Raw genomic sequence first — 23,322 nt, 5'->3', positions numbered from 1 at the left:
AGCTTCCGACTACATGAATCTCCCATCCCCCGACCGTCCTCTTGAAGTTGAAACCACAACCCAAAATTCATCTTCTTCTCATTCCTTCAAATTTTCCCAATTATTCCCACCCTTCAACCTGAAAACCGCCTTCATCCTCCTCATCCTCCTCCTCCTTTTCTTTCTCTTCACCATTTTCTCCATCTACATCCGCCGCTTCGCCGAACGCCGCTACCCTTTTCCACCGCCGCCCCTCCTCCGGCCGCCGCATACGGCGTCGAGTTCATCCGCCAACGGTGTGGACCGGGCGGTTGTGAGGTCGCTTCCGGTTTTTGCTTACCGTTGCGACGATAAGCTTCAAGTGGATTGTCCGATTTGTCTGAGCGAGTTTGAGGCGGAGGAGAAGGTTAAAACGATACCGTTTTGTCAACACGTGTTTCATCCTGATTGCATCGATAGGTGGCTGTTCTTACACGTGTCCTGCCCCGTTTGCCGGTCGACGGAATTGAACGGGACGGCGTCAGGAGGAAGATGGGTGGAGGTGGGGACACGTGGCTAAAGGAGGATAAACTTTGCTGGGAAAGGTTCCTTGGAAAGAAACGCTGACTTTCTAACACACGTGTACATGTAAAGTTACCAAAGGAAATCTGAAATTGGCAAAGATTGTTGATACTTTGTTTCTAAAATTAGATGGGTAGAAAAGGGGTATTGTTGTCTTTTTCTTCATGGAATTACTTCAATTTTCTCATTACATTACACTAATGCTCTTAATTGATATGAATTATGGAAGGGTGAGGAATAATCATTTTTCTAAAGCAGACGTTTGTGATCGGTATATTGGTATCAACGACGATAAGTATGTCTGAAGAGAGGAAAAAACAGTGTTAGTGTGGTGTTTGAATCAGTTTTTTCATGACGGAATAGATTAAAAGTACAGCATAATATTTCATTCAAGTATATTGGATTTGGCAAACTTTGCAAGGACCTATCATCTTGGATTTGCCACACTTTGTGCTTCTTTTCAAATAATGGAGGGTAGCTTTCTTAGCAAAACTTTAAATGAGAAAATGTGAATTGGATTCAAGATCCATGTGATATGGTACCAACCTATTGCATGCCAAATCTTTGGAGACCTTGGAAAATATGAAATTGTGAATTGGTTTTTTTAAGTAACTATTTAATTTTGATTTCTATATACAAAATGTATAAAGCTAAATAATTATTTGTTTTCGATTCCTATATACAAATTTGATAAATTTAAACACATATATTGAACTTTCTTCAAACACTAATTATCTTACATATTTTTACATTCAAAACTAGATTTAATAATTTGTAGAACAATATTTGTAATCCAAATGAGTCATAATAATACCTAAAACATATACAATTGTTACAATTATATAATGAGATAAATTTGAGACTCCATTTTTAGTACTTGCATTAAATCTAAGAACTTAAGTTTTACATTTAAAAAGCTTGAAAATATAATTGTAACCGACATTTAAAAAAAAAAAGTAGTTTATACGCTTCACCCTAAATAAATAAACAAACAAAATGAAGTGCACCCTGATGAATTGTTCGAATTGACATAATTCATGGGTCGCACTCAATTTCTTTCTACAAAATGAAAGTATTCAATATAAAAGCATATCTTCGAGGTAAAAGAAAAAGGTGAAGAGATTTCAAGACTTGTGTAGGGAGTTAAGTTAGAAAAGTAAGTTTCATCAAGATTCAACACTGACCACAATTAGCAAATCCTCAAAATTCCCCCCTAAATAAGGTTTCTAAATGCACTCAACACATTTATTCTGGCCAGATTTTAATCAATTACAAAGCTCACATATATATTATTTCAATCGTCCATCACCGTACAAATAAACTTTATATATGTATAGAAATCAGGACGAGAAGAATCAGTAGGGGCAACCGGGACGGAACGACAAGAGGATGAAGATGAATGAATCACTAGTAAGTAATATCATTTTCCATTATTGTCATCTAAGTCATCATAGAGAGTAAGCACGAATCACTTCTAGAATGGGCGCATGACACATCGGACACTTTCCCCTAGCATCGACCAACTCATTAGCACATTTTGAACATGTGCACATGTGCCCACATCTACAAGTTGTAAATGAGAGAGAATATATAAAGTTAAAGAGTGAAACTTGGGACCATAGATAAACACACCAAAAGAGACAGAAAGTTTGCTGGACTTACCTGTACAACAAAGCATCAATATGGTTATCGCAGCATATACAACAAATTCCCTTTCTTACTCGATCCCATTTGGGTTCGTCATCAGGCAAACTGTCTTCAAACATCTCTGTGGAGGTGATAGATATGCAATCAGTTGATGACATTAAAAACTGTATCATGTCATTTTACTAACTATTATAATTAGAGCCCCAAACATAAGGTGGGCACCACCGGCTCCACCCAGGGCCTGCCCAACACCTCGTACGACTAAGGTATGTGGAGGTTACAAAAAAAAGTACTATTTCTTTTTCCTTTTTTCTTTTTTGGTTGGGGTCCACATAGGCCATTAATTGACGAAGCCTAAATGATAAAAACTAAAGAACTCAGTTGCATTAAGAATGAAAACAAACCTTCTGAACCAGCTGCTCGGTTTAATGCAGAAGAAACTTCTTGCTTTATTGAGCGCTGCAGCTCGAGTTGCATATCCATGCATGTCTCCAACATTCTCTGTAGGTTGCTCATCCTCTGTTGCAGCCTCGACATGTCAATCCTCAAATCGTTAATGATTTCCCAATCCTGAAAATTCAGCAAAGAGATAAGTTAAAAAAGAAAAAAAGTGATAACAGCGATTAAGTTAAAAAGTCAATCGCGCTGATTCTAATTTCGCTACATAGAGACTTAAAGAGCACTCTCATAAATGGTTTAGCATTGGTATTTGCATTTTTACTCTTTTTATTTTCTTTGCACCCTACTGACTTCACCTAAAAAGACAAGAGAACAATGATGAGACATACAGCTCCAAATTGCTGACGGAAATCACGTCGTGACCAACTACCATTGCTCAACTCATTATCCCAAAGTGGCCGAGAGGGCAATGTAGGTGGCAGAGGCAAAGCAAGTGAATGGCTCTCAACGGAACCCGCTTGACCTTCACTCTGCCTATCGTGCTCTTGCTCTTGCTCGGCAGATGTGTAAGGAGGCATCATCTCGTCCATATCCCTGTTACCGGAACCATGACCTTGCCTCTCTACGTAAGATTGTATTAACTGGTCAAGACTTTCTCGGAAACCACTGCTAAGAAGAGTAGAAACACTTCTCCTGCATAATTAATAAACGGGTCAAATGTAAATTCATCATTTAGAAAGGTCTGAATATAGCACGCACATGTGTTGTCAGTGAATAAATTTTATAATACCTGCTTAAAAGTTCTCTGATTTCCCCATTATGCGCATTATCATCTTCAGGAAAATAAAAGGTCTCCAACCTTCGGCTTGATGTAGCTTCTCGATTGGGAAGGCCCTCAAACCAATTCGGCACATCCTCCACAAAGATAGCATTTTCATGGGAAGCTTCAGGGGCATTTTGAAGATGAATATCTCTATATGTCGTACTCAAGAATTCTTCCGACCAATTAGTACCAATACTTTCCATATGAGTTTCGTTTATATCTTCTTCGATGCTATTTTCCCATTCATCCTGTTGAAAACCAGATGCTTGCCGATCATTTGGCTCAACTACTGTACCTAGGTCTTCATTCAGCTCATCGTGGGTGTTAGATTCTTGTGGATCTACACTTTCAAGGTCATTGTCTTGAAATCTTTCCGAATGATCAAATACTGATCCATCATGAACATTTTCATCATGAGTATTATCTTGTTGAATGGAAGGTTCAGTGTCCAGTACACTAGTATGATCCTCAGCATCGATTTGTGGAATTTCACGGTATAAAAGATTTGAGGCAGTTTCTTGTAAAATGCTTCTCATACCTTGACCTGAATCATCTCTCATCTCCGTAGAGTTGGTATCTGGTGTTTGGCTGGCTAAACCACTCTCAGCAACCTGTTTTTCAGAACTTTCTACCACAGGAACAGGTTCTTCCCTAGCTTCAGAGGTACTTCCTTCTGGATCAGGCCTAACTTCAGTTAGACCAGTGCTGTGAGAGCCTTCGTGACTTTCCACGTTAACAATCCCAGAATGTTCACGAAGATCATCTAGCACCTCAAAACTCCCAGTACGATTCAGGTCAGTTAGAGAATCACCATCATCACTGTTAGAGGTGGTGTCGGAATGCCGGCTACTAGCTTGACTTTGGACAGAACTGTCCAATCTGGAGAAGAATCCTTCCCTACTTGAAAGAAAGTCACAATATCATTATTATTGTAAAAGTGGAACATGTTTTACAACATTATAGAACGATAAACAAAAAAGGTCAGGTCGCCAGTGAACTTAAGTGAAATACAATCAGGAATGATTAAAGGTTGACACCGAAGGAAACACAACGTGACTTTGTTCTGAATAGAGTGAATTAGATTTTTTTTGCTTAGTTGACTTTTCGGAATATTCAGAATAGCTAACTGTTCCTCAACTTCACAACATTCAGCAGCAGTGATTGAATGTTAGTCTTCTAAGCAGGTAGAGAACTTTGGACTTAAGATTTCTTGGTTGAATATAATAACGCTTAATCCCAATGCCCAGTGCTTAGATTTGAGTTTCCTGACTTGTAATGAAGTCAATGCGGCAATGCCAATGAGGAAAACAAGAAATGTCCATCAGTGTTAACACTAATGCAAAAAAAGAGTTTAGCAACATAACAAAGGCTTATAAGCTCTAGGTAGTGAACCTTGTAACTTCTGGAGTGGGAAGATATGATCCCATATGAAATTGAGCACTATTTCAGGCCTTGGTTATACGTAAACTAACCTCCTAACACTGTAGTAAACATTAAGAAAGTCACTAGACATTAAATAGTTTCATCTTACATGGCAATGATGATTGTGGTGGCATTGATGGCAGATAATACTGATAGCAATTTACTTGGCAGTAAGTTGTCACTAGATTTCCGTTCTCAAAATTTCTCTTAAATATCCAGCAATAAAGGATTGGAAAAATAGGCTTTAGCAGGGTAAGATCTTCAAGCGAGCTGTTTAGGAAAGAGACTGGGGAGTGTATAATACCAACTTTAGAATGAGAAAAATCTATAATCCAGTTAAGAGATTAGGAAAATCATTCTAGGAAACGTTAACACCAATAACACTAAACAAAATAGTTTGGGTGTTCCTCTGTTGCAAGGTAGCAAAATTTCCCTGAAGGGTACAAGTACAACGTCCAAAAATAATACTACAGAACTTCGGTAATTTTAAAGTAGAAAAAGTATCATCATGAGGCCCAATAACGAGGCATAAAAAGTGTCAGAAGTACCTCAAGCCAGAGACTGTATGCCTTCGCCTTAAAAGGCCCAACTCAGATTCTGCAACAGATACAGATCTTGCATTCACAGTCAATCTACTGTTTCGCAAAAATCTACTTTTGAGTAATGACTGCAAAGTAATATCCCAGGATTGAATAGTCAGTGTTGATACTTACGGGCACCCAGAGAAACAACAGGAAAAAAAAGATCAACTCTAATAAACATGCCAAGTTTGTAAATAATTAAGAATTTCCTTCTAGAGTGAAAAAAAATTTAGACTATGTACGGCATAAAAAAATGGTGTTTTGTCACCTTCAACAAGCAAGGGAAGAACAAAACTATCCAATGCATGCAAAGGACGAAAAACTAATTGGAATAGTGAAAAGGGAAAAAAGGAATAGAACTTGTCTAACCTGAATGCGGTTGCGATGAGCAAAGCCTGATACAGCTTGTTGCTCTGACAATACTTGAATTTCCCTTTGTCTTTCTCTCTCAGCCTTCTTGACCATATCAAGGAGAGCTTGTCTGCCACATAACCTGCGAATACCCCTCCGAGCATGCTGGATCCGGCCTTCATTCTGGCTTCCAACTGATCCATCAGACCTTTGTGCAACCTGAGTACCAATCTCAGCAGTTTGGACTTCCCCATTTACACCATGAGTGCCTCTCTGCTGGCTATTCTTTTGCACCCACTCCCTTATCATTCGCACCCTCTCCTGCTCTGTTTCACCAAGCCACTCTGCCCTTGAACCATTATTCATTTGGGAAACGTTAGGTGTTTGTTCCCCCATACCACTATTCATCCACTCTCTAAAAATTTGCCTAACCCTCTCCCTCTCAACAACCCCAAATTCACCAGATTCCTCATCATCATTTTGTGAAGCAGTCTGTACGTCAGACCAAGTGTCAATATCATTCTCACTAATATTCATCCCCATGTTCTCTGAATCATCACCCTGTACAGTACTTTGACCTTCCGCTGCTTCAGTTCTTGAGAGATCAGTAGATCTTTCACTAATGCTCTCCTGCGTGCCTCTCACCACTTGCTCATCCTCAAGTCCTCTCCATATACGTCGAAGAGAGGATGCCCGGGTGCTTACACTACTTTCATTCCCTAACTGCCTTGATGCTTGAGACTGAGACTCTCTAATAAATGAAGAATCAAGAACAGAAACATTATGTAGACCAGCAATAGCCATTTTTCAACACACTATTAATTTAATCTTTCAATCCGTCACTGAAAACGCATAAATAGGCACGAACTTATTATTAGAAGTTAAAGCTTTATGATTCAATAAATATCAGTATGGTTGCATCCGTGAATTGACTGTTCCCATGTTTCTCATCTTCACAAAGAATTACACGGCCATCCTCTTCGATCTCTACTTTCGAAAATACTGTCCCATCCTTGATTCCCTCCGGCATTGAATCCAACAGCCTTGAGAAAACTTATCATATGTACATCGATTCCTCAATTTTGCTGCATCAAAAACCATAAAGATTCGTTACTCTAATTTTTCAATCTCAACGAGATAAGACATAGCCACAAACTGAACACCACAGAAACATTATGGTAAATTGAAGTCTAATCAATCAATCTATCATCACAGCCCTAACAATTACCTAGAAATTTCAAAGAACCATACAAATAAAACACGGTGTTTGACTCCCAAATTTTCCACCATTACACACACACACACACACACTAGTCTTCAAACGATTAAAAATAAAATCCAAATACAAACACACTCCATCACTGAAACACCATTTCTTCTAATCCAATTATCGAAACCAATAGATTCCAACCTTCCTTTACATTCATTTCCGCGCCTTCCTTGTCGACCAAAACACAAAATCGAATCCACATTCAATTTCACAAACAACTCAAATAAACAAATCCACACAAAAAGATCAACAATCTCAACCAAACAATAAACATCATAATCATAATCATCACCATCAGAATAATAATAAAAAGAAAAAAGAAGAAGTGGTGAAAACGAAAAGGTAGAAATATGTAATCGATTCGAAAACTAAGACTTACGGTTTGTGGTGATCTGGAAAGAGATGAAATGCAGAGAAAAAAGGGAAGAAGAAGAAGAAGAAGAGGAAGAAGAAGAAGAAGAGAAGGAGGAGGAAGAAAAACGTAGGAATGAAGCCCTTTGGCTATGGTTTCTAAGTAAAGGAAACGAAATCTAAAGCTGTATAGAAAGTTACAAAGAGAGAGAAGAAAGAGCGGCGACTTCTAAAATATTAAACCCACAACACGTCACCGTTTCGTTCCCTCTTACCCAGAATTTTATTTTTGCCGTAATTCTAACGTCTATAATATTTAGAGAAACGCCATATCACCCCTTCCACGTGGCACAAGTCCTTTTCCTCCAAGTTTAAAATTAAATATATATATATATATATATATCATCTTTTTTTTTCTCCCCTTTTTATCGAACCTTCCGATTCTTCAAATTAACCGGAAAAAATAGGAAAATAAATTAATTATTAACATAAGAAAGGTTCGTCAGTAATTGCACAAATTTCTTTCATAATTATAAAAAAATTGATTCAATCTGAGTAGATTTTTTTCCTTTTATTTTATTGTAGTTGTAAGATAAATAGTTTGTTTTTTTATATAACTTCTCTTGAAAACCTTCAAACTAAAAGTCAACAAACTTACCAAATATATAAGAAAAAAAAAGTAATTTCTTTTATGGAAACGTTCCAATTCATAAAATTAACTGGAAAGTAAGTAAATAAAAAATAAAAGAAAAAAGAAAAAAAAATTGAATTCCCAACCGTCATCCGACACGTCGTTCCGGTTTGGGAGGAGTTGTCGGTAGTGCAGTCACATACATTTAATTTTCCTTTTTGTTATTGTTTTATTTAATATTATGAGTGTGAATAATTGAGAGAAACTAAACCAAAAAAGATATCCTAAAAATCATTTTATTGGGAGAAGAATAAAATAATTTCGAAATTAAATCATGAAGCCTTACACCACATGGGGATTCAGTCCCGTTGAGACATTTTAATGCATTAATAACCATATGATATAATAATATTAATATATAAAACATCATTAGTAGTGGCATACCATATCTATTACCATATTCATTTTATATCAATTTTTTTTTAAAGAAAATAGATTTTATCTATATGTAAAAATCACTTGACTTGTTGATTATTATTTTGGATGTAGTTATGAATTAGTCAAGAGAATTGAGTTGAAAAATGAAATGTTAGCACTATAATTGAGCAAGTGGCACATTGAAGCTAGCTATAGCCATTTTTTGTCCTTTTATTATTTGTTTGTGAGGGTCATTGAATTCACCTTTTTAGTGGTACAAACAATTAGGGCTATCATTTTTCTTTAATTTTTATTATTATTGTTTCCTCTCTATAATTTTATTAGCTCTATGATTATGGTTTTCATATTTTTCTTTTAAAAGAGACATATTTTAAACAATATTATATAAAAAAGAATGACATAAATTTAGGAGGGGGAAAAGTATTATAAAGGTTGGGCTAATTATTAAAAGGCTCTCAAATTAATTTGATATAGTTCTCTCTAGTCAAAGGGGGGAAGGTCTCAAAAAACCTACCACACAAAGGAGGATGAATATATTTATATGATTTATAAGATTTCTTTTCTATCTTTCTATAATCACCTGAAAAAAATAGGTTGGATTTAAATGGTGACATTTTCAAATATAATATAATAAATAAATATATATATATATATATAATATGGTAAAATTTTATATTTTATCACCAACAAAAAAACTTCTATTAGTACTAGTTATTAGTGTCTATCGATTATTTATAGAATCTAAATTTTTTGTTATAGTTCGTAAATCTTTTCACAAATTTTTATCATTTATAATAATTTTTTTTGTTTAAAATTCGTCAACGAAATGAATTTTAAAACCATTTTGAATATGTTACGAGGTCGTTTATCTATTATACACTTTTTTTTCAAGTTTATTAGAGGTCAAAGAGACAAGAGTTGAAGGAGTACATTTTTTTTTAAGTTCACTGTTGGATTTTTCTCTTGGAATAAAATATTTAAATTGATATGACGAATTAATGGTAAAGATTGTTAAGTATATATTACGTCATTTATGACTCGATCTCAAATATTTTGGAGGGTAAAATTTCTAATATCATTAAATTCAAAACGTGCAATTAACAACAAACTAAAGCTTAACTATACTAACACATATTTATGTTTGATAACAAAAACTTTTAATCATTAATAAGCATTTGTGATATGATGTTAGCCATGGCTTCCAATTTTCACATATTAATTGTTATATTAACTTTCTCTCGAAAGATTTGTAGGAATAGTTTCGACTCATTTTAGATTCGGTGCAAACTCAAGGGATCATTCTCTTTTGTTTACAATTTTTATTCTATTTTTTTCTTCTCATTTGAAATTTTCAAAGTCTTTATTATTTTTTATCATTTCATCCATAAAAAATCGTAACTCACTTTCTACCTCGTCCAAATGGAGTTGAGCATTCAATAAATTCGTAAACATGAACATAATTCAATGATTAAATAGAATTTATTTTATTTAATAATTATTTATTTAATTAATAAAAGTCACTCTTTTATACCGATGTTACTTAAAATAATAAACAACGATAATTTCAAGTATAGAGCTACGAGTTGTTAACCATATATAGTAAAGTTAAATTTTACTAACTCGAACAAGTTAATTGGTGGGAAAGTATTGTTTTCTTTTAAGTTGTTATTTATTTAGAAGGTAGCTATATTAAAAACAATAGTAATAATTCCCAATAATTAACACAAAAATAAATAATGGTTAGAATAGTAACAAGGATTTTATCACTTAAACCACTAAATGATGACTTTTGTAGAATATGATCACATTCACTCCCCTAAACTTAGGTCAAAATCAATTTCCCTTTTATTGTCTGTTGTTTTTCAAACTCTTTGCACTAATTTCTCAACACACACACACCACTAAAATAAAATAAAAAATTTTAAAAAATTATCCTCCAAATTTCCACCAATTAAAATTATTATTATTTCTTTTTCTAATTTATTGCAAACTTATTTTTCCATCAAAAACCCTACAATCTCCACTTTACTCACTCAACACTCCACCCATAAAATTTAATAATTAAAATACATTTTAATCTCTGCTATCAAATTCAGTATCTAATTCTATTTGTAATTCTTTCAATAAATCATAATTTAGGGTGTGTTTAGTTTAAATCAAAAGTAGTTTTAAGTGAAATTTTTTAAGTTTATTTATAAAACTCTTTCTATAAAAAAAAATTGTGAAAAATAACTCTTTGATAAACCTTTTTCTCTAATCAATACAAATAGCTTCTTATTCCTTCAAATTTTCACTTTTATTGATATTAATAATAATAATAATAATTCTCATGCAAAATGAAATAAAAACCAAAGGAAAACAGTAAAAAAAAATTATAATAAACTTTTATGCTTTTTGTTATGAAGCGTAAATAATTTTTTAAAATTAATATTTTGATGGGAACTAAACTATTTATTGAAAATACAGAAATGATTATCTTTTTAAAAGTATACATATAAAAAAGAAAACACTATAAGATATTTAACTCATAACAAAGTCCCACAAAAAACCCTAAACACACAATATGTAATACATATAATTAAAAAACCAACTTTATTTCCAAGAAAGAGGAAGCATATGATAGAGTGCATGAAATCTATGAATACAATTAATATCTTATCCTAAGTTTAGCCAAAAGCTATCTATTTAAATAATTGGGGTGCGACCAAAAGTTCATAACAGGGCTTGCCTTACTTATTTTAATCATTAAAGAAAATATAAAGTTGGCCACCCAATCATAATTCTTTAACCCCATGGAATTACTTTCTTTTTTCTCTTTTTTCTTTCAAACCTAACTTTTTTTCACTCTTTTTATAATATTATTTTAATTACTTCTCTTCTTCTTATAATTATTATTTTTTTAAAATTTTGTTTTCCAACTAAATTAATTATTCTAAGTTCGCTTCAATATTAATTGTTTGCAACTTTCCATTCCATTCTCCTTTGTGTTTCCCCTATTAATACAATGTCGACCCCATCTAATTAACACACACCTTTATTTGTCTTCTTATTTCTCATTTTATTGCTTTTTACAACTGCGCCGTGGCCTTACTTAATGCCTCACCAATTTTTTTATTTAAATCTTTCAATTTATTATATATATATATATAGATATCAATTAAATTGGAGGGGTAGATAATGTAATTTTCAAGTTTGTGTTTATTCTCGCTTGTTTTTAAATCTATCAAAATATGAATTTAAATGTTTATAAATATAGCAAAAAAAAAAATTATAATCCATCTAGTAATAAACATTAATAGAGATTTTTATTAATGTCTATAAGTGATATTGATGAATAGTGTGATGGTTAATATCAATTGATAAATTTAGATATTTTATTATATTTTAAATTTAAAGGTAAAACTAACCGATATAAAATTGGAAGTTTAGAAAAATATATGTAGAAAAGAAATTAAAATGATTCATTGAGTAACCTTGTAATTATCTTAAACTACCAAATCTATATTGAGGTTGGAATTCGTCATTTAATTTAAAAATTCTAATTATAACAATATAATCATATGGTGGAATTCAAACTTTTATTCTTTAGCTAGCCAGGAAAGTTGATTGTTGTTGGTGTCTTAATCACTAGTGTTAGGTTTAGAGTTTGTGTAGTGTATAATTAAATATACATGAGGGTTTGTAGCAAAATATCGTCATTGTATATTGCGGTTGTATTATAATGGTTAAATCACATGATATGACCTTTAGTCTTAAGGTCGGAGTTCGATTATCGCCAAATATTTTCATAGTTGTTATACTAACAAAAAAACGTTAACTTTAGTAGATACAAACTAAAAAAAAATCTTTCCAAAGTACTTAAAAACCACTAGTAGTTTCTACGTGATTTTTAAAGGGAATTATATTGGTCGTCCTCGCCTTACCTACAATTAGATTACATTTATTGTTTACTTATTTTATAACGGGACTTCGATCCATATTTTGTTAAGATAAATATCATAACAACATTAGGGCTAACTTTTCAAATTACTATTGAATATTGGATTACATTTTCCTCAAAATAGACATGGCCTTAATCGTACATAATTGAGGTTTAGAAACTAAAAAAATAGAATTAGAATTTAAATAAAAATTCATCCAAAATATTAAAACCACCAAATTTATATATGGAGGCTATAATTTGGCACAGATGTATGATATAAATGCAAGTACCTAGTAATTGATTGAATGATTATGAGACTATGATCCATGTTGATGAGAAATAAAGACAAACACAAGAATCTAAACACAAACCCTAAATTTACCCAAATTGACTTCTTCCTTTATGGATTGTTATGTAGTGATCACATTCTGATTCCAACAAATAATTTCTTATCTACTACAGTTTTTAGTTCTAGAGGTATCATATAAAGTCAATAAACTTTAGCTAGCCTTAAACTTTAATTTATTTTTTCATGAGATTTCGAGAATCTATCCATCATCATGTGTGGTATATGAAATCAATTTGTAATTGCATTCTCCAAAATAATTTCGACATCTATTTACGTGTGAAAACGTAATCTTGTCGGTGTCCGTGCACTTCTACGATATTCTAGTCCACGTTATCTTTCAAAAACTACGTGTCGACAAGATAGATGATAAATGAAAGCAATATTTTCACATTGCATGATCCTATAACTTGCTTAAAGTTTAAAGATTAGTTATAGATTACTTACCAATTTTGTTTAGACCTCACTTGATAAGCATTCCATTTTTTTCTTCTCATTTGCTTAGAATGATTTTCTTTTTTGGTTTGTAAAGTAAAGAAGTTTTAAGCTTAATCCAAATTTCAAAAACAAAAAACTATGTAACAAAATGTAGATAGCTAGTCAAACCAACGTTAATATTTTACGTTTCAATTTATATATACGGTTAATTAATTCTAAGATTTGTCTAAACTCATTTTTCTCTTTACTTTCGTTGAATTAACCACTAACATTTTCTATGGTCAAAATTTACTCCAACAATATAATGAAATAATGATAACAATAATAGTGAATTATTGTAAAGTGGAAATGACAATTTACAAAAGAACAAATATGTTGTGGGGGGAAAAGGGAGTGTCTATACAAAGAACAATGAGACAATAAGATAAAGATAGAAAGGGTTAATTGGTAGCAAATAACACTTATTTGGGTGTTAGGTTGCCTGTCTTTCACTCTTTATATAATTATGCATATGGACCTTGCTTTGTCCTTCTCTTCACATTGTGCCCATATGCCTTTGCCATTTTTTATTTATATGTATATATATATATATGATCATCCTTAACACAATTCAAATACCCCCATGAGGAAATGGTTAAATTCTTATGGGTCTACAAATTAAACTAAATCTCCCCGTCTTCCTATTTTTTTCTAAAAAGAACACTAATAAATTTCAACTCGTGTTTATGAGCATCATATACACGTGGATTGAACAGTGTTAGATTAGTTACTTTGATATCGATTAAAAGATGAAAAGTTCAAATTAAAAAAATAAAATTTACACACATCGTACGAAAATATTTCTTATTTTGAAGTTTCTTCGAATCTTGGTATCTATATTTTCAATATTGTTGGAATGCCTTGATCAGTATTCAATAATCTTGCATGTTTATATTATTCACGAATTTAGAAAAATTGATTATATATATATAAACTCATTATCTTTGAATTATTTTTATTAATAAATTGGTTTTTAATTTGTCAGTGTGTATGTAGCTGATATATTGTTAATAAACAGTGTAAACATATGCGTTGTTTTTATATTGCTTTACGTTTTTTTGTTTTCTTAGTCTATCGATCTCATAACAAATATTTTTTTAGCAATGAAAATATTGTTAGATATTTAATTATCATTCCTTACAAGTTATGTCGCATATCTAATAATTAGGAAAAAGATCAATGGTGAATATATCGATCCTACATATGTATCAGGACACAATAATTAATTCATGTTTATGATTATCGTGACTATTTTTTAAAAGAAAATATTCAATGTGACTCACACATATATATAATAGTAAATATTCGTGTCTTGAATATAAAAGTAGATATAAATCTAAAATATGTTTCTCTCATACATCTAGTAAGATCGTAGGTAGCCTAATTGAATAGTTTTCTATCCTTTTTTGTGAACATACGTAACATTCTTCAATCTAGCTTCAGATCCTTAATTAAGAATTAAGAATATGATAAACATGTTAACGATCTAGAAATAATATATATTTTTGCAACTTAATTGGTTAATTAGAAAGGAACTTAATTAAGAAACTATAGTATAGTGTTGATATGTATGACAAACTTTGTAGGGTATGTGCCCCCCAAATTAGGCCCATTATTAAACGTCAAATTATTTTCTTGCTTATCAGACATATTGCTTCTCTTTCAGGAGGCTAACTCATCAAAAGTTAAAAGAGAGAACATTGCTAAGTAGGTACATCGGTGACATATCTAATCAAAAATCATTCACTTTTGTGTATATATCAATTCTAGACAACTCTAACGGCAACTTACCTTATATTTATCTTCATATCTTTTAACTAGTTAATAAACGACGTGTTTGTTTAAATTTTATCCAATCTTATATATACAAGATCTACTTAGTGGAATATATTTAATTAAACGAGAATAATTATGTTTTTGTTATGACTTAATACTGGTCGTTGTGTTGTGTTGTGTTGCATAGTGGAGGATAAATAATTCATTGTCTTACAAGTAAAAATGGTGTGATATTAATGTTATATCGCGATAAGTTAGTTGCTTCCTAATTTTGTAACGTAAATAATATAACAAACTTTTGGTTACAATATGGAAGAGAAAAGAGTATTAAAAAGTTATTTCTTTTTAGGTGCAACCACTTCTACTCGACCGTAATTTGGAGACTCATTTACGAGTCTTTTCATGTAAACTTCTTTCACAAATTAAAATCAACAATCTATTACTTTTCCTTCAAAATGTCTTCTCTTTTTTTTTTGGCTTTTGCTATGAGTGAAAAGCTCAAGTCATCCCAACCGTTTATTATGTTGATCGTCAAAACAACGTTGATGGAAAGTATATATCACATTAATGCTAAATAGTTTTTTGGTTTGATATTATTCGATTATTACAAATTTATCATTCCTACCAAATTTAGATAACAACATCTTAGAGGTGGACTCTATAATCAAAGGTAAAAACGACATAACAAGGGAAAATTTGATCATCACACCAATATAATTAAAAAGCTATAACAAAGAGAAGCAATTGAGCCAAGAGGATAACATAGGCTTTAAGGGAAATGGCTGACTAGACTTTGAGCCAAAATAGTATGATTAGCCTCAACTTCAGCCAAGGATAAGGTCACAACCGACCTTCTCTGTCCGATGGGCTTAAGTTTATTGTAGCCAATTTAGACTTGAAAAGATGGATTTTGGTTAAAAGTCCAAACCAATCTTCTCGATCCATCCTTAACTAAGGTTGAGCCTCGAAGTTTGATGAACAAAGACATATGAAATGAAGCCTTTAGATCAACCCTCACCGATCTAAATAAAAATGTGAGCTTGGTACAATATTCTAAAGAAACCAATAGTTCAAATTATCAAAGAAAATAAATGGGTTGTCATAGTTTGCTAAGAAAATGTGGAAAGCCAAAGTGGATTTGATCCAAAAAGGATTAAAATGCATATAATTAAGATGGGTTTTCAATTATTAAAGTGAGAAAAAGAAAATGATCATTGGTAAGGTATAAAGAGTTTGCAAAAAAAATGGCTTTGGAATTGTTAATAAAGTATATAACTTTGATTTGGCAAACTAATTTAGTTAAAGTGTGTGGGAAATGGATTAATTATATTTCCCAAATTAGGAGACTAACCCAAGTCTTAAAGTCATTAATAAAAATAATTAAGACCTTATTAATCCCTCCAAAACATTCTTAGTATTCATACCTAATTTGCATTAATTTATGCTTAATCACTAAAATTATCATCTCACAAATCTGTCACACACACACACCACATAGATAGACTCTCATGACCTATTTTTTCCCCCTAATAAAATCAAATTTGAAGCTAAATGTTATTAATTAAAAGTGGGATTTCAATTTTCTCTCAACCATTAATTTATTATTTTTGTTCTCATCTCTCTCACCTAAAATTTGATGTCTAAGGAAATGAGTGGAAAGAAGCTAAAGTGAAAGGGAAAAAAGCAAGCAAACTAAACTATATCCTTCAACCAACAACCCCTTTTCCTTTTTTTTCTTTTTATAAATTTTAGATTGTATAGTAAGAACTATCATTCATTTTCCAATATATATATATCATTCTATATTGTTGCCTTAATTAGTTTTCTGATTTTTGTGTTGTTGATAGTTTTCTTTTGGTTGATGCATTATAAGTTAAGGAACCAACCTCTCATTTTCTTGCAGCAAAGTGGTGCTATTGCTTTCCTATGCTAATCTCAAGGAAATTTAAATAAGAAAAATGTGTTGTTTTTGCACAAAATTATATTGTATATGTATAGTTTTATATTATTATAAACTCTAATTATTGGTTTTCTTTTTAAGAAATGATCGTTATCATCCATATTATTTTAATATGTTTTTTTGGCATATATTACGTCATAGGATGGATTATCAAGTTCAAATGAATCTCTCTATAATTAGTTTATGTGGAATAATTGAAAAAGAGCGAATGTCAATTAAACTAGTTTTTAAATAATATTTAATAGATTGAATACAATAATACACTACATATGAATTGTCTATAACCTTAACTAGAGATTTGAAGTATAGATCGGTTTTTTTCTCGTATATATTTTTCCAATTATTAACTTATACTCTTCATCTAATGGAATTTGAGAAATTCTATCGAAAATTTTGCAAGATGTGTTTAATTTGCCTACTTTTTTATATTAAGTAAAATTTCAATATATATATTTAATAGATCAAATACAATAATGCGCTATTTACGAATCTATAACCTTAACTAGAGATTTGCAGTATAGACCAATTCTTTTTATGTGATATTTTGATATCTTAAGATGTTTTGCCAACTTTTTATAATAAGTAAAAGTTCAACATACATATATATAATAACGATAGACTTTGAGTAGCAAACTTATAAATATAGTTATATGAAATATGAATGTTGTAGTTGTTGATGTGACAAATCTAGATTTTTTCCAAAATAGAAAAAAATTGACAAATTATTTACACTCTCTATAAAACAAACCTACTAAAAGACAAAGTTTGTTAAATATGATTTTTGTTTGAAGTGTAAATATTTTGTCAACGTTCAATTTTTAACAATTATTTATTTTTACATTTGATTTAATAGATTTCATATGTACTATTGAAAAAGAAAAAAGAAATGAGAATCGGTATTATTCATGCATGCCATAGTTTGGCCACCCTATTATTCTAGCACTCTTCCTATCATTTTCTTCTCTCCTTTATTAATCTTGTGTGTGTGTGTGTGTGTTTTAATTTCATTTGTTAATAAAAAAAGTGAGCATCATACAAACATATAATAGATATCAATCAAGATTTGACAATGCATGGTTTATAAAAGGGAAAGGAAGAGTACGATAAGGTCATGACTATGTACAATAAGGTAAAAGGAAGTGTATAATAATAGATATCAATCAAAGGTTTAGCAATGCATGGATTATAAAAGGGAAAGGAAGAGATAGTACAACAAGGTCATGACTATGTTTCGCCTCACAATCAACCTAAATTTTTGTACTTTTTAAATCAATAAAATAAAAAAAAAAAGGAAAAAAATGGTAGACTTTGCATACACTTTCATAAAATTTGCTACAATTATGAATCAGAGTAGACATTTTAGTTTGTTAAATAAACGTGTATGCTGACTAAGTTGTGTGTTTAAATTAAAAGTGAAAATTTTAACTATAGTAAATGTGATTACCAATTATTATATTTTTATATCAAAAGTATAAATGGTAACAATGTATTGTAAGAAAACAATAAATTTACTGATAAAGTTTAAAGATTATGACATCCTAACATTTAATATTTTACATCATTGCATTACCATATATACAACGTGTGATTTGAGCAGAATTTATTTGTTTGAAACCAGAAGAAAATTATTTTGGTACGGATGAACAGGAAAGTTGAGTGGTGGAAATGAAAAGGTTAAAAAAAGGAAAAGTAAATGAGTTATTTAATTAATTATTTTCATGGGGTTTAAGCCTTTAAGGGGAAAAAAAGAATAAAAAAGAAAAAGAAAATGGGGATTTGATTAGTCAAATCAAAATAATAAAAAGAAAACAAAATTTTCCAATATATACGGCCACGCGTTTGGCCACAAAACCCTCCGGATTTGATTGTGAGAAGTGGCCGACCGGTCACTTGCCATAGCGACGACGCGGGCGTGACTCGCGACACACTCTCCCCTAATAAACGCACACTTCTCCAATCTCTATTTCATTTATTTAACATCACTTCTAAATAGCATATAGTTGTTCATTTCTCATGCCACCTATATCTATCTTTATGTCTCTCTTTTATCATTTACATCGAGAATAAAAAGAATTAGGAAAATAATTTATCTTCTGTCAATTTATGGTCCAATAATTTGCACCTTACTTGTATGTACCTAAATAGTATGGAACGTTTTGCCTCATCGAGTATAATTAATGTGTTGCCAATAGTAAACTGTGAGATGTTGTTTCATAATATATGTAAAATAATGTGTAAACTTCTATTAGCGTTTACCATGGTTATTAGTTTGAAATTCGAGAGTACTACTTATTACTTAGCTTGCAAGTTGTAGTTTGATCTTTGAGTTCTATATGAGTAATCATTTTCGCATGTTTATTGTCATTTTTATCTCACATTTTTCTTTTGGATTTTTACCATTACTCGTTATTTGTTAAATTTTGTAGCAGTTAGCAATATATTTATGACATGAAATACATTTTTTAACCTCTAAGTTTTGAGTATGAATTTCTATTAATTTTGTTCCTATGTTTCAAAATTTTATATTTGAATTTGTGATTTTAAGTTAAAATTGTTATTTTTGTTCGTAGATATTAAATTTTTTCTTTCGAGTTTTGAGATTTCTTTCAACCGAACACTTTAACACTTACATCTTTAACGTTGATTTTTTTTATTAAATATTCGCTTTTTAATAAGTTATTGTTGTTGTATGCTAGCTATTTAAAAATAAATAAATGTGTTACTGATAGATAGAATCCACTCATTTTTCGTAACTGTTATTATTAATTAAGAAAATGTCACGCCATAAATATTTTAAATTAGTTAAATTAATGTCAATGTCACGTAGTAAGGTGAGCATTGACAACATCCTAAAGGTAAATTTGTAAAATATATAATCTAATAACTAAATAAAAACTAAAATTTAACCATATGTAATGAAAATTAAACTCAAATTTTAGAAAAAAAATTAAAAAAATCTTTCAATAAATGTGGATTACAGTTTTCCTTTTTGTGGAATTAAAAAGGACATTTTAGTACTAAAAAAAGAGAGAAGATTGAATTTTCAATCCAGTAATTTTACTGAAACTACGTGTCGTCTGAGCTCGTATGGTGGGTGCCGCGACTTGTCGTCCGAAACTAACCTTGTATAACTTGTGCGCACATAGGGACCTTCATTGGCCCATATTTTCTCTAATAATGGGCCGGTAACGAATTATTTGTCGTTTTACTACAGCCTATCTACACAAAATTCGTAATTTTGAGTAAGAAGAAAATTCGGCCCACCAGAGAAATGGAAAAATAAAAATGTTTCAATTTGGAAAATAGGAAAAAAGTTTTAGAATTATAATTTGAAATTGAAACTATTTAAAAAAGATAAATATATATATATATATATATAAGATTTTTAAATTCTATTATTTTTATACAAAAATAAAAAATCAAAATCATAACCATCAAGATTTTACTACAAAATTATCCAAGAAAAGTATGTCAAAAAGGAAAAGAAAACTACAAGTTTTTTAAATATTCATTTCAATTACATTAAATTTATGAAACTTATTTGAGAAAAAACATCCAAAGAGTAAATAGAGATTGTATTGAAAAGTTCAATTTTACAAAATACATTTATTAAAAAGAAATTGATATTTAGTTGGGAATAAATGATAGAAAAGAAAGGAGAATAAATTAGTTTTAAATTTCCATTTAAAAGGAATAATAATAAGAAGAAGGAGAAATGCGCACGTTGGGTGAGTTGAGTTAGGAGATAGCGCACGTGACGTGAGTAGACAATCTTGTGTTTCAAAATACAAAACCCGAATAATGGGTCACAACCGGGTGACCGGATCCAGCCTTTGAAACCCATTTATTTTTCTCAGTTACATTCTAAACTATACAGGGAACAGAAGTGACCGATGCGACAAGTCCCCTGTTTCCATGCGAGGAACTGACGCATATACCCTCCAAGATGCTTCAAACCAATAACTCTTCTCTACAACAAACCCACTACCCCTCTCTCACCTTTTTAATAATCTCTCCTTCCAACACAACCACCGGTGGCGCCGGCGCCCATCGCCTCGCCCGCCTCTTTATGACTAGCCGTAGTGTTTTAATCGATACATATCTCAGGTAACGGCGGTCGGAGGTGGCGGAGGAAAAGTAGTTGAAGTGGGGGCTAAAGCAGCAGCTGAAGTCTAGCTAGCTATTGTTTGCAGGGCAATTCTAATCCTTTTGGCATTTTTATACCTTTGGAATTTCCTCTCAATTCCCAGGTTGATTATCCTTTTTTTTCTTCGTCTTTTCTTTCTGCTAATTATCACTACTTGTTGACTTTAATGTTTCAAAAATAAATATGCATTTTTGTGTTGTGGCTTTTAATTTATTGGATGTGAATTTGTGACGTCTCTCAGCTGTGATGGAAATCTGAGTGCAATATTTTAGTTTTTTTTTTTTTGTTTTTGGGAAGTTTGATTTGGTTGGTTAATAAATGGGAAATAATTTATAAAATAAATTCAGAGAAAAATAAGATCGACTTTTTTTTCTCTCTATTTCATCTTTTCAGATGTGATTCCGTTCTATTTGTTCAAAACTATTCATATTTTCCCTCAACTACTTGGGGGTGTACATCAAACTATGGAGGATCCTTTTGATACTCGAATTTGAATCTTTTTTTTGTGAACTTGTGTGATCTTTTTTCTTCGAGTAAATGAAGATTTTAGTTTAAATTTTACTTTTTAATTGTCAATATTGAAATATATAATCATGGTTATTGAATATTAAGATAAAAATAGTTATTAAATTATGTACTAGATCTGAAGTTTATCTTGCATGGGTTTAGCTTAAGACAAAAAATAAAAAGAAAATAAAGTGGTATAAGTTTATTAAAGTAGATTTTGCATGTAGAATCATGTTGGAGGATAAAAATACTATATAAGTAAAAGAGTAATACAAACGCCTTTTGATTTGGACTGAAAATAAATAAATTTGTGAATTTTTTTTTTTTGGAAAATGCTTTTCAACCATTTTTAGCAACCGGTAAACATTCATATAATCTAAAATTTTGACGTGTCTTATAAGCATTTTGATATGACCTGATTTTTATTTAATTGAAATCCGTTGATAAAATGGTTTGAGTTTGAAAAAATAAATTTGAAAAACAAGTTACTTGTTCTTTTAGTATAAGAGGAAACATGTATGAATGATTGAACATCTAATCTCAATTAAACATGTATTTATTGTTATTTTGTGTTTATTTTATATCATTGTTATATTCATGTTTCTATTAAAGATTTGTTCAAAGTATACATTAACGAATCCACGAATCCACGTAAACATTAATTGAAACACGACAGAAGATAAGTATTATATGTAAATAATTGACATGCTATATTTGATTTAAAGGAAATAGAAATATTGCATCATACACTAATTGTAGAGTTTATAGAGCAATAAATTATTGATTAAAGATTCAACCCTACCTCAATTATCAAATTAATTTAATTTATTATAGAAAGCCAAAACCATCAAAGTAATCCATGGATTTTGAATGACAATAATAAAATTCTATCCTTAGTCCAAATTACTTTCCTCAACTTTCTATATAGATAACTACGGAGTCGATTCAGCATCATTAAATTCAATGAATATCGACAATAATTTTTAAATTTAAGAAAGTTTAATTGACATCAATAGTACATTACCAACCTCAAAATCTTGATATTAATATACCATTCCATCCATTTTTGTTGAAAAACACGTTAGTACGAGTTACTAGAATTAGAGTGGAAATAAGTTTTTGCTTTGGAAAAACATCTTGAAATTTATGTAGAGTGGATTTTGTTTATTTTTTAAAACCACTTAAATAGTACGTTTTCTGCCCAAATGTGAAAATAAAGAATTCTATATCATTTCATGTTTACTTATGTGTCGTTACCTTTATTTAATTTAAAGAAAATTTAAAATTTTAATTGTTAATTTAGAAGTTTACTATAACATAACACATTAATAAAACGAGATGAGAATAGCTATTCGTTTTTATTTAGCCAAGAAGGAAAGAATATTAAACCTAAACCTATAATAAAAAGTCAACATATTTACAAGAACCACATAGAGTAATAAATTCAACATTTGAACTATTTTAGGTTTAATATGACTAAAAGAAATGAGATAATTTACATGTAAGCCCAATACCGAACCGGAGCGGTCTGATTCGAGTGGACGGTAGCTGAAGGTAAACCGACCCGAACCAAGACGGTTGAGGTTCATATATTCGTGAAATGGGCCTTATACATCCCAACTGTGAATCCGGCCCAGTTCCGGTAAATCTCCCGCGAATTCCACGGCGGATATTAGAAAATTAAAAAAGAAAATATATATTTGGCAAGCTGTGATTGGGTGGCACGCGATTCTT

The 23,322-nt window shown here is 31.0% G+C and overlaps 1 protein-coding gene across 1 annotated transcript; it reads right to left on the bottom strand.

The window, feature by feature from the left end:
* Positions 1 to 1,659: 1,659 nt before the first annotated feature.
* On the bottom strand, positions 1,660 to 7,636 carry LOC101214410. The gene is made up of 8 exons (XM_004145774.3): positions 7,413 to 7,636; positions 5,782 to 6,848; positions 5,380 to 5,498; positions 3,377 to 4,306; positions 2,976 to 3,279; positions 2,592 to 2,757; positions 2,203 to 2,308; positions 1,660 to 2,103 (listed from the first exon to the last, which is right to left on the bottom strand). Exons 2-8 carry the CDS (start codon positions 6,565 to 6,567, stop codon positions 1,989 to 1,991), a joined length of 2,526 nt encoding a protein of 841 aa, XP_004145822.1. The 5' UTR covers positions 6,568 to 6,848; positions 7,413 to 7,636; the 3' UTR covers positions 1,660 to 1,988.
* Positions 7,637 to 23,322: the final 15,686 nt, after the last annotated feature.

Source organism: Cucumis sativus, chromosome 6, assembly GCF_000004075.3.
Source record: "Cucumis sativus cultivar 9930 chromosome 6, Cucumber_9930_V3, whole genome shotgun sequence".
Classification (NCBI taxonomy): domain Eukaryota; kingdom Viridiplantae; phylum Streptophyta; class Magnoliopsida; order Cucurbitales; family Cucurbitaceae; genus Cucumis; species Cucumis sativus.
Note: the sequence above shows the minus strand (reverse complement) of the source record. Positions and strands in the feature narration are given on the sequence as shown.